The 13115-nt window shown below is 36.1% G+C and overlaps 1 protein-coding gene and 1 long non-coding RNA gene across 2 annotated transcripts in view; one reads left to right on the forward strand and one right to left on the reverse strand.

Annotated features, from left to right (window-relative positions):
• The window catches only part of tmem161b (transmembrane protein 161B), a 41777-nt gene extending 35249 nt beyond the window's left edge, over positions 1-6528 (reverse strand). Inside the window, 1 exon segment of the mRNA NM_213371.1 lies at positions 6333-6528. Within this exon segment, the coding sequence (NP_998536.1) occupies positions 6333-6335 (3 nt within the window). The 5' untranslated portion in view covers positions 6336-6528.
• Positions 6529-6817: 289 nt separating this feature from the next.
• On the forward strand, positions 6818-10445 carry LOC147844366 (uncharacterized). The gene is made up of 2 exons (XR_015491747.1): positions 6818-6919; positions 8551-10445. It is a non-coding gene; the product is annotated as an uncharacterized LOC147844366 (long non-coding RNA).
• Positions 10446-13115: the final 2670 nt, after the last annotated feature.

Here is a 13115-nt window from a genome sequence, read left to right on the forward strand (position 1 = left end):
GTGACTTGATTTAATTCACAGTAAAACACTGTGAAAATGAGCGCCTCAGCATATAGCTTTCACAGTGAATTACTCACTCGATAAGCAGCATGAATGCAAAGCTTTCCGTAAAATGAGAAAAGTTTTATTTCGTTCTATTCTGCTTTTCGCCACTCTGATGCCAAAACCTGGACAAAAGTAAAGCCACACAAAGACACAATAGCTATAATGTGCTGCAGTGAAACACATGAAAGCAGCCGCATGCTTCTTTTCACTGCTGGTTACAGGCAACTCTGAGTGAACCTAAGCTTGTTTCTCTCACTTCACCTGAAACAGGCAGGTATCCCATTGCCAAGGGAACTATAGGAGCTATGAGAATGAATGAGAGACTGCTGGTAATGGAGCCGTCATGTTGAATCAATTAATATTATGTTTTTACATGGGCTACAATCAAGTGTACATTTTAATGATTTGTTCCATTTAAAGATTCTGGCACAAGCAAGAACTTAGAAAAACACTTTTTTATTAATAATTTATACTTTTTACTAACTTGTGGAGAAATTTTGGATCTATTTATTAATCACAGGAAGGGGTGTAACACGGTATTGGGTGTACCCCCACCTTTCAAAATAATTCATTTATTTTCCTTTAGCTTGGTCCCTTATTTATCAGGGGGTCGCACAGTGGAATGAACCGCCAACTATTCTGGCATATGTTTTACGCAGCAGCTGCCTATCCAGCCACAACTCAGTACTGAGAAACACCCATACACACTCTCTTTCAAACACACGCACTCATACACTATGGTCAGTTTTGTTTACCGAATTCACTTATTTGTCTTTGTATTGTGAGGGAAACCGGAGCACCCAGAGGAGTGGTCAGGGGTAGAATGTGCAAACTCCACAAAGAAAGGCCAACTGACCCAGCCTGGATTCAAACCAGCAACCTTCTTGCTGTGAGGCGACAGTGCTAACCACTGAGCCACCGTGCAGCCCACTTTTAGGTTAGGTTGATTAAATACAGGAAATGGGATTAAAATCGAAAACATTTTCCAAACCAAAGTTACACCCTTGATCACATGTAATTGGATTTTTCAAAAATATTAGTATGTGTTATTTTTGGTATGTGAGCGAAAGCAGATATTTAAGCAAAATGTTAATGCACTTTTGCTTGAAGCCATTCACAAGGAATGAGGCATTTTAGGCAGTCTAAGGGGTTTTTGGACATTTCCTGAAAAAAGGCTAGTAAAACAAAATGAAAATTTACTCACCATTTAGTTGCCTTCAGGTCGATCCGAACATTGAGTTTCTTTTTTTCTGCTGAGCCTAAAATAAAATATTCTGGAGAAAGCTTGAACCCCTTGACTTCGGGCTGGCCGATAAAAACAGTATTGGTATTTATTGACCGAACACTACTGCCAATAACGATTAAAAAAACTTTGGTATAAAATTTTGATATGAAGATTAGGGTTAGTTTTATTAAAATTTGGCAAGAAATGTATGGCAATAAGCTTTGGGTGTAATTTTGTCACGCGACTTGCAGCGCAAATAGGGAGCGACATGCACATGGTGTGCAAGCATTTTCCAGACGCACCTTGCTGAAAAACATCTGAAAAATCTGCTTCACATTTTGTATGGAATATACACCTTTCAGTAACGGCAGACTAAATACTAAGGAAAAAAACAGCGCATCCATACACTGCCATGCTTTTTCCTTTTTTTCCATAAACTTGTATCAGAGCTGAAGCAATGGTTTGTCCGTTTATCATTCTCTGAGAAAACGGTTGATAGTTGCCTAGAGAAAGTCGCGAGGGGAGCCCTTTTCATGTTTCATGCCATGTGTTTTAAGTTGCGTTATCGCCACTTCTGGCCAGAATAATAACACACACAAAAATAATTGCTGTAAAACAGCAGTGAGGAGATTGCAAATAAAAAAAGCATGCAAGGATGACGCCAGAGTGGATTTTTGGTTTCTTTTCTTGTGCATCCCAGCCTCTAGCACCCCATCTGAACGATTTTTAAAGCATAGCAGTAATGTGGTCATTCAACTTCATGATTTGTTGCAGTATGTATTTGAATAATGATGGTCAGTTCCTTTACCTGAAAGCTCAGATTTGATTATCATAATCTGTGTTAGAGGTTTATTGTATCATTATTACTAACACTTTACAGATGTTTATCTACCTTTATTATTGCACACACTTTGTATAATTTTATTCATCAAGTTTAAGAGTCTCTTTAAGACTTTTGTTTGTTTTATTATAAAGAGTTGAGCTATTTTGTTTAAATATTTTTGTTTTTGACTATTAAAACTATTTGCCTCAGTATAAAAAAACTCCTAAATGTATTGGTAATAATATTTAACAATTATTAATACCCAATTATATGAAACATGACATTGTGATACATATTGTGAAACATGATATTGGTTATTATTATTTATTTAATTTATAATTTTTTTTTTTTTTTGCAATATCGGCCAGCCCTACATTGACTCCCATAGTAGGAAAAACAAATACTATGGAGGTCAGTGATTATGGATTTCCATCTTTCTTCAGAAAATCTTTTGTGCTGAACAGAAAAAAGAAACTCAAACACGTTCGTGACAGTCAAAGGGTGAGTAAATGATGACAGAATTTTACATTTTGGGTGAATGTCCATCAAGCAATGAAGGTAATATCAAAACAGTTTCCACCGAACTTCTCTCTAGATGACTCAAACCACCACTCTGGACATTTCTCCTATATAAAAATGGGACGCCTCCCTTGCTGGGGAAGTTTGATCTATCAGTGTAAGTCACCATGAGAGGTTGGGGCCGCTGAGGTAATTGAAGCAGCATGGGACACTTATCTGACTTGCTGGCAGTGACCTGGACAGCACAGGGGCCAAATGAGCTCTGAAGGGGGCCACTGAAGATAACCAGCAGGTCCGAAAGCTCAGTCACCATATGAGATAATGGTCAAGAGGAGAACTGCTCTGGTAAAGTATGGATTTTGAGCTCTTCAAAAACAGCCTGTGGCGACACGTCAAAATTCGAGGATTTCCAATTAAATTCCATCCATTACCTCACTCAGTTATTGCTGGCATGTTGTAGATTCTAATTTAAACAAGAGCAAAATAAGACTAATGGCACTGAAAGGAAATGACAGTTTTATAACTGATAATAGAGTGTATTATATGATATATTATTTACATCACCTTAATTCTACATTTTACACTTTATAAATCAGAAGTTGCCAGGTTCGGTCCAGGAGGGCTAGTGTCCTGCAGAGTTTATCTCCAACCACAATAGGTCACACTTGCCAATAGATTTCTAGTCATCTTGAAGATATCGATTAGAATGTTCAGGTATGATAATTGTTGTAGGAGCAAAACTCTGAACCTGCTAAACAAGCTTTTGCAAATGTCTGTATTACTTACTATTGGAAAACCTGTAATGCTAACTTGGTCACATAAAAGCATGTCTTAGCCAATCACATAGCGGCTTTAAGTCTCCTTTCCTGTGTACTGCCATACAGAAGCAGCATTAGCGTTAGCCAGTTTGCTTTTTAGGCTAATGATATTTAGGAGTGCTTTCAATTGGCTTTGCTGAGTGTAGACATTCCCTGGTTGGTGTGTTCAAGCAAGTTGGAGCTAAGCTCTGCAGGACACCAACCCTTTAGGACCGTGTTTTCCACCCCTAAACTGTTAAAAGTAAAAAAGCATTTACAGAAAAATCATTGAAGTCTGTCTTAAGCCCACCTATGAGGTCTTCTTGACCACTTGTGAGCAAGAACAAGACAGGAAATAAGTGATCAAGACTGAACAGTATTTGAAGATAAGAAGTGTTAAAAACCGGTTTCCAAAGGGCCACTAGCTCCAACCCAAACAGAGAAAATAAAAAATATTTTTAAAAGTTTTTTTAATTTTTTTTATAACACCGACTCCAAATCTAGGCCTTAAATTACACTAGAAAAAGAACTGCTAAATGACTAAATGATTAAGGTCAAAATATTAGCACAGCTAATCCTCTGATCTGTGTGATGCTGACCCTTCAGGAGTATGATGGTTGGTCGAAGCATATCATTCAGTTATGGTCTTCATTATGTTTAGGAACTTGTGTCATCTGCTACATACAGACTATTAAACAGGTACTTACATGTGTATTTTATTTGAAATGTATTTAAACACATAATACTGACAGTCAAAATGTGTATATAAAGCTCTGTAACTCCACGTGTGTCCCATTGACACGAAAAATCAATGTTTATACACAGTTGTGGTCTTCACCCTAACCTAAACAATTGAGTTATTTTCTTTAGAAATGTGTTGAAAAAAAACTCTCCGTTAAAATGGGAAAAAAATTTACAGGGGGCTAATAATTAAGCGGGGCTAATTATTTCAGACTTTAACTGTAAGTATGGCTTTAAAGCAACATTGGCACTGTTTAAGTGACTGTGAACGATCTTATATATTGACAGTCATTGCCAATAGCTTATATGATTTCCCTATTTAGAATTAGCAAAAGATACTTTTTTGAAATTGTATTATTAAAAAGAAAGTCTGAATATGAACATAAAACCAACTTTACCCCATTGCCAGCACCGGGTGAGACACACAAGCACACAAGTGTCAAAGCCAGTTTAGTTCCGGCCATCCAGGAACTGGCTTTAACACCTGTGCACTAGCAGAACCATCATGTCCATTGAGGACACTCATGTAATGATGTAATGTAGCAAAGATGGTGAAATTTGTAACTAACTGATGCCCCATTAACACCAATGCATTTTAGAGTTAAAACAACATTTTAGAATAAAAACAATCCGCGTCCACACTGGCATTTCAGGACAACTCTCCATCCACACCACATTGCTGAAAACGCACATCACGTGACCACACACACACACACACACACACACACACACACACACACACACTGGCATGCACTGCCATGCTTTGAGCACATCCAGGCTACTTAATATTGTGGAAAAGCCCCAATCAGATAGTAGAATGTCTGCAGCCATGCCTCCGTTTTTAGATGTCTCAGTTTTCCCCCATCCACACTAAGACGGAGCAGCAATGTTTTAAAATGAAAACGGCCTTTCCAGCATTTCCATAGAGCTTAGTTTTCGGCACTTGAAACTCTGGTATAGTGTAACTGTAGCAAAACGTGTTTTAAAACTAAAACGTATTAGTGTAACAGGGCCTGAGGCTCAGAGAATTGTTATTTTGTTGTGAACCATCTCTTTAAAAGTGACAAGCTTTATAGTTGTTATGGTGGGTGATGTCACCCTATCAGCAGAGGGCAAACTGAGGTCAAAAGCAGAGACTTTACCTGCACACTGAGGTAAAGTTTGTTTTATATTCACACTTTCATTTCATTCATTTTTAAAAAGTAGCAACTTGTAACACTGCCCTGATATTGTTTATCATGTTACTTTGAATATTTGGTCTGAAATAGCCCATAAGTATGAATTCAATGCAGCATTAACACCGTTTAATTGACTGTGAACAATGTCCCACTTTGACAGTCATTGCTAAAAGCTAATACAATTTCCCTATTTAGAATTTGCAAAAGATATTTTTCTGAAATTATATCAATAAAAAGAAAGTCTAAATGTACGAATACAAAGCCAACTTTACCCCAATGCCAGCACCAGGTGAGACACACAAGCACACAAGTGTCAAAGCCAGTTTCTGGAGGTCCGCTGTTCTGCACAGTTTAGTTCCAACCCTGTTTCAACACACTTACAGAACCTGTAGGTTTTAAACAAGCCAGGTGTGTTTAATCAGGGTTGAAACTAAACTGTGCAGAGCTGTGGCCCTCCAGGAACGGAGTTTGACACCTGTGCACTTACAGAACCATTATGCCCATCAAATACACTGATTTAACAACAAAAAAATACAAATTTGTAATTAACGTTAACTTAGGCTCAGGAAATTGTTTTTTTTTTTTTTTTGTTTTTTGTGTGAACATTCTCTTTAAAAGTGACAAGCTTTGTGGTTGTTATGGTGATAGATGTCATCCAGTCAACGGAGGGCAAACTGAGGTCAAAATCAGAGACTTTACCTGCACCAGGTGAGACACGCTAGCAGAATTACAATGTCCATTGAGTCCACTCATTTAAATACGACATTAAATGACATAATTTCACATTTCTTTTTAAATACCACCACACATTTAAAGTATCAACTTATCTCAGCCCTAACGTTACTACATGAAGTCGTTACCCAAATCTACAAGCATGGCTGCAAGCATCAAAACCTTTAAGCGTCACTGCCATACATCAATCATTAGACTGAGCAGCTAAATAAAATATTCTCCGGTTATATGACTGTAAACATGACAGCACCGATAATCAGCTCTTCTCTTACCATTTTGATGTAGCAGTGCTGTGAAAGATCTCAACGCCGGCTGACACTCTGAGCACCCCGGAGCGGAGATCCAGCGGCACGGTGCACATAAGCCTGTCTTACGGGGCTTTTATTTGAGATTACTGTGTTGACTGGTAAAACGAAGACCTAAACAAACATCCCACTAATCGAGCCGCGGCTCCGCTGTGTTTTCAACAGCAGTACTTAGAGGTCACGCTCAGACTCTCGGTTGCTCAGCTTGCCAACGACAGCCTCTCAGGATCGACGACTCCCAGAGTGCGCTAATAATATATATTGGAGTCACACTGAACTCTCGGATTGGCTAATATAACGTGTTTTAATGTGTGTTCACATTTCAGGTATGTTTGAAACGAAAATCTTGTATAATTTGATTTCTTTGAAACAGGCACTGGTTTGGGCGAATTACAAATCTTGCAGGACCCCTTCACCGGAAGTAGTGAAGGGAGCACATGTGACGTTTTTCTACCGGTGTTGTTATTTATTTAACCCTCACAGGACTGAGGAACATCTGTGTGAATATGCTCCTAACAACCTCCAGTTTTGTGATGTGTTTGGTGAAATCTGAGGTAACGTTACACTGACAGTGTTTAGGGATAAAAGTAGGGTAAAAGTATTCAAACTCTTTATGTGCTTTATTATATGATACGTTTTTTATTTTTAAATTTAAAGTGTTGAAAGATATCGTTAATGTATTATCCATGCAACTAAATTGTGCCTTAAAATTGTGTCAATAGAATAAAATAAGATAAAAAATAATCCAGCAAACATTTTATTAAGTTTAATAAATAAACACTAAAAAAGCAAAAAAAAACTTTAAATAATATAATTATTAAATAATAATTAAATGACATTTAGGTAAATAATAGCATATTTATTAAAATAAATAAAACAAATCTGATTAAAATGAAAAATCCAAGTATATTAAAATAAGTTACACAGCATTTATGGATGAAAATGCTATCACATTTTTTCTATATTATCTTATTATATTCTATAGACTTTTTTTTCGTTTGTTTATTAATGCATTATAAAATTATTATTACCTGAATGTTAAAAAATAGAAGCAACGACAATAATAAGCCAACAATATAAGAAAAGCAACTTTTTTGTCTTAATAAGTTTTTTTTTATATATATATAAATTTAAAGCAGGTGAAGCGGTGGCGCAGTAGGTAGTGCTGTCACCTCACAGCAAGAAGGTCGCTGAATTGAGCCTCGGCTGGGTTAGTTAATATTTTTGTGTGGAGTTTGCATGTTCTCCCCCGTTCATGTGGGTTTCTTTCAGGTGCTCCAGTTTCCCCCACAGTCCAAAGACATGCGGTACAGGTGAATTGGGTAGCCTAAATTGTCTGTATTGTATGAGTTTGAATAGATGTTTCCCAGAGGTAGGTTGCAGCTGGAAGGGCATCCACTGCGTAAATCATATGCTGGATAAGTTGGTGGTTCATTCCACTGTGGCGATCCCAGATTAATAAAGGGACTATGAATAAAGGAATGAATTTAAAGGGTTGAAATTGAAAGATATAATTTAAAAAAAGGTTAAATGTATTATCTTCTAACCAAAGAGCTACTGAATTGTGCTTTAAAATTGTGTAAGTGTAGTTAATAAAATAAAATAAGATTTTAAAAAATCTAGGAAACATTTTATTAAGTTTCATAAAAAATTATAAAAAAAAATCGTATTAAAGTGATCAAATTATTATAACTATTATAAAATAAAACATAAGTAATAATAATTCCATAGCAAACAAAAAGCTTTTGAGTTGTGCTTTAAAATTGTGTGAAATCATAAGAATAAAAAAGTTCAAGATAAACAAGCAAACATTTTGTTAAGATTAATAAAGAGACACACTTCAGAAAACAAAAAATAAAAAAACTGATTAAAATAAAATAATTATTAAAAAAAACAATACATAAATAATAATGAAATTACATTAACCAAAATAAAAGCATCTACACTAAAATAAACAAATGCAAATCTGATGAAAATGAAAACTACAACTAAGCACCTTCCGACTGGAACAATCTCCCTTCCTTTTTTAGATCAATTAAATCACTTCGTCTTTTCAGGACTAATTTATTTTCTCTTCTGGAAACAACTTGCGAATGTTATTAATAGTGGCTCCAAATTAAATGTTTATTATTTATTTGAATATCAAATTGTTTGTACTTTTGATTATATGTTTTTGCTTATTTAGGCTTCAGATCGTGGGAAGTGCTTCAGGTGGAGTGTGCTGCTTGTTTGTTTGTTTGTCTTGTCAAGTATATGTAGGTTATGATGTGTTGTACTCTGTTTAATTAATGAACTTTTTAGGGACCCCCTCGAAAATGAGATGATTCATCTCAAGGGGCTATACCATTCAATAAATTCAAAATTATGTTAAAATAAGTACATAAATAAACAGAAATGTAAAAAATATTAATAAAACTTATTTTAGGCCAATTTATAATATTGACTTTTCACAGTATTCATTAGGTCTTTATAGGAATGCAGATTATATTGTTTCAGCATCGATATCACAATGTGATCAGTGATCATTCCCAATAGTCACATCGCAGGATATGCAATGTTGAGATTGCAGTATAATTTATGATTTGCATGTGGTTTTGTTGCCTGTGACTGTATAATGATTTTTAAAGCATTCGAGTATATGAAATTGAAGCACTTGTGACCTTAACTACGATTAATTTTATTGAGTTATTTTTACTTTTGTCATTCAGATACTGTACTTCAATAGTGTTACGGGGAATGATAAAACACTTTATTTCAATTGTATCTTTCATGATTATGTTTATAGATTGTTGTGGAAGAAAATACTCACAACACATGCAAATACAGAAAGGCACTGCAAATAGCACTGACAACAACGAAAATGGAGAAGCGTTTGAAGAACTTTGGAGAAGCATTATTGCAGAATCATCACAATAAAGCTAACATTATAAATTCTGTCCAAATAGAGATATTAAGTCATCTGGTGATATTGTTTTTATATTACAATATATTGCACAAAATAAAATATAAAAAAAATGGCAATGCTAGATTTTTACAATATCGTACAGCCCTAGTCTTTATACATTAAACTATATAAAAGATTTTTCTAGGAATAAATATTGCTAACATTTTCTCTTTTTTATTATATATAGCTGTAAAAGGCAACGCGAGGTTACTTAATTTGTAGTCTAATCAATCAAATGAGCTTTTTCACATTTACCTGATGCAGAAAGCAGTATTAGTAAATGAGTAGGTGTATTCACACTCGTATGGTAGTGTAAATAAATAGCATTGGCTCATGTCTGAATAATCCCTGTCTCTCCCATGTCATTATTTCTGTGTACAGTAAACAAGATCTACTTATCCTCTATTTACTAAAGACCTCTGTATGTCTATAACCGTCAAATACAGATAGAGATTTAGAATGCCTTATTTATTTTTATTTTAGATGTGTTGTCTGTCTTCCCAGGTTTAATCAGTAACCTTCATTTGATGATTGTGTTTATTATAGTTATTGCATTTACTTCGAAACTAATTGAGAAATAGAGTGCTCTAATAAGGAATGCTGAGTAAATAGTTGATGCTGCTGTGTGAACAACAAACACACATTAATCTGCCAGAGCTGGCCGTAAATGGTGGTTCAGTGTTGAGCATGAATGATGAGGAAAGCTCAATTTAACCTTTAAACGGAATGTTTGAATTGAATTGATTGAATTGTTAAGGGGCAATGCATCATTCATTCCTTCCTTCATTCATTCGTTTACTTGTATATTGACTGATTTAAATATGTTTTTTCTTTGGCTGTAATTACTAAAGTTTTCAATATTTCTTTGTTTATTAAATATGTTTATTCTGCAGTATTTATATAAAATATTACCTACATTCCAAACTGATTTCTAAATATAGAGCCATATTTATCGGTAAACACACATCTATTTTCCACTAATAGCTAAACAGTTTCCCAAACCAGTTTAAATGCATTTATTCTGAACAAATGAACATTTTTGAACCAGAAATTGTTAATAAATGTCATAGTTACAGAAAAAAGCATGTAGTGTAGATTTTTAAATTCGAAAAAAAAAAAAAAAAAAAACTAATATATATGTATGTGGGTGATTGTAGAATTATGGGTAGTTGCATCTCCAAGACAAAGATATTTTTTAGAAAAAAAAATCTTAATGAAATATAAATCACATCTCTAAAAATAATGTTTATGTGTGTTTTGTATTTGGGGATATTCTGGCTTGAAATGAACTCAATGACTCTCACAATGCCGAAGATACCCAAACTCAGCCCTTGAAGGACTGTGTACGACAGAATTTAGCTCCAACTTGCCGTAACACACCTGCACTTATCGCTGTTTAGTTCTCTCGGATCTACGTCGTTGATTATATTACACCACCCACTACTGGCTGAACATCTGAATGGGTTCGAAGGGAATGCCATAAAACCTTCAGTACTACACTGTTGTGATGTCAGACTTGCATTGCATTCTGGGACATATAGGTAGCCTACTGGAGTAAAGCTGACTTGCTTCATTGGTCAAAATTGAGAGATCAAGGGTATGTCCATGAAAGCTTCCCTCGTTCACTTGATGAAGTTGAACACACTTAAAAATGGTGGTGGGGATGCCCCTGAGGGAACAAGGGAAGGGAAGTTCTAAAGTGCATTTTTTTAAAAGTGGAGTGGAACGCAGCAATAGGCTGCATCCGAAATCGCATACTTCCATACTGTATAGTGATATAAGGTTGCACTTATATTATGCTATACGAACTGTGTCCAGGCATGTTTCCCAGTTCGTTTGACAAGCGTGATTGCTCTAAATCGGGCCCATGCACGCTTTAGTTGGCTTTTCTGTGTGGAGTTTGCATGTTCTCCCCATGTTTGTGTCCTTGGGGTGCTCTGGTTTCCACTACAGTTCAAAGACATGTGCTGTAGGTGAATTGCGTAAGCTAAATTGTCCGTAGTGTGCATTTGTCCTGGGGCCTCATGTATGAAGACTTGCGTTGAATTAAAGGTGCAGTTGGTGATCTTTCACAATGCTAACAGCTTAGCATAAATCTCTGAATCACAGTCCCTCCCCTGCCGTCTAGAGCCACGCCTCCTTAAGCACAAGCACAGCAAAAGAACACACTCTCATGTGTTAAAAGCGACTAGTGCTTGTCCGGCTGCGAGCAAGTCAAACTGACATTTTATTTCAGAGTGAATATTAGAGTTGCATGGTAAACAATATAGGCAGAGACTAGGTGGAATAGCGGTATTTACTTGTGTTTTGTTGTTAAACTAATTAAAATCTACATTATCGATGCTGTAAAAGGTCCCTTATGAAACTGAAAATTATCTTATCAATCTTTCATCGGAAGATTTTAGTGGCTGAACATCACTTCTGTGAAGATATAGCCCATTTGTAACAACAACATCTAACGTTACATCAGCTTTGCGTGAAGCTAAAACAGTTTTAAAACAGAATATTACATGTCTAAGAGAAATCCTTCAGCCATTGTGTCATCGTTTCTCCAGTGTGCAAAGGTAACTCCAATATTAATAGAGGTTTTTAAAAAATTTTGATTCAGCAGGTTTTTACTGATCACACATGTGCTTTCTCTCGTGAACACGTGGCGGTCGGCGGAGCTGCGTACAAATGGCTTCGCAGTTGTTCAAATCTGCATTTGCTGACAGACAGATTGGGCTACTTATCGGAATTATGAGAGATGTTGGTCCGACTCTATTCAATTGGATGAACACTTTTTAGTTTTATGCCCTACCCAAAATAATACATATAAATACATTTAGATCATTTACTGTAATCATTACTATTAGACTGTATAGAGACTTTCAACCAGCACAACAAAAAATGCTTCTGAAGACAATCACCTACTGCACCTTTAATGCTAAAACATTGCGTACAGACAAAGCTGTAAATGTGCGAACACAGTAAAAAATTCAGATGTATAAAACACTGCACACGCGGAATCCCACGCACATTCTCTTTGTACATCCGAATTAATGTGAAACAAAACCCCTCCTTGTCTCTTCCCCCTAATAAATATGGTAATAACTGCACCTTGGCGAAACCAAATAAAAAAGCAATGGCAAAAGCAAGCAAGAAGAAAAACATCACAGAATGTGAATTGGAGGTGCTCCTATCTGAGGGAAACCAGAGAAAAACTGTGTTATTTGCAAGTTTGTCCTCCGGAATTAATGACAAAAGAAAAAAAAATAGAGTGGGAGAATTTAGCTGATGCCGTTATTGCAGTGGGGTCTGAACATCACACTGTGAGTGAATTAAAAAAGAAATGGTTTGATGTAAATGTGCAGGTTCAGAGGAGAACAGCGGTGCACCGTCAAGAACAGGCCGGGAAACGGGATGCTGAAATTAACACCTTTTGAGGAGAGAGTTGCCTCAATTGTAAGTGACACTTTACTGTCTGGAGTAGTATCCATGTCTGTGGAAGACACAGAATGTATTAGAGGAACACTTTGTTAGGGTGGTATAGCAGCACCCCTCCGCTCTCAAGGCATCGCCACCGGCATTTCAGCTGCCCAATCGCCCACTCTACAACTGACCGAGTACGAGAATGGGCATCATTGTATCTGCGCTCTTGGTCAGTTTGTGGGTTGTTGAGGGGGGTTAACAGCCACGTCTTTAATAGATAACCACGGTCTCCTATTATGCAGTTAAATAATTACGCACAATAAAATGAAATAAAAACTTTATAGCTGGAATAATATCTTTAAATATATCACTCACCAAGAAGCCACTCGCGCACC

This window comes from Danio rerio, chromosome 5, assembly GCF_052040795.2.
Source record: "Danio rerio strain M-AB ecotype USA chromosome 5, GRCz13ab, whole genome shotgun sequence".
NCBI lineage: Eukaryota > Metazoa > Chordata > Actinopteri > Cypriniformes > Danionidae > Danio > Danio rerio.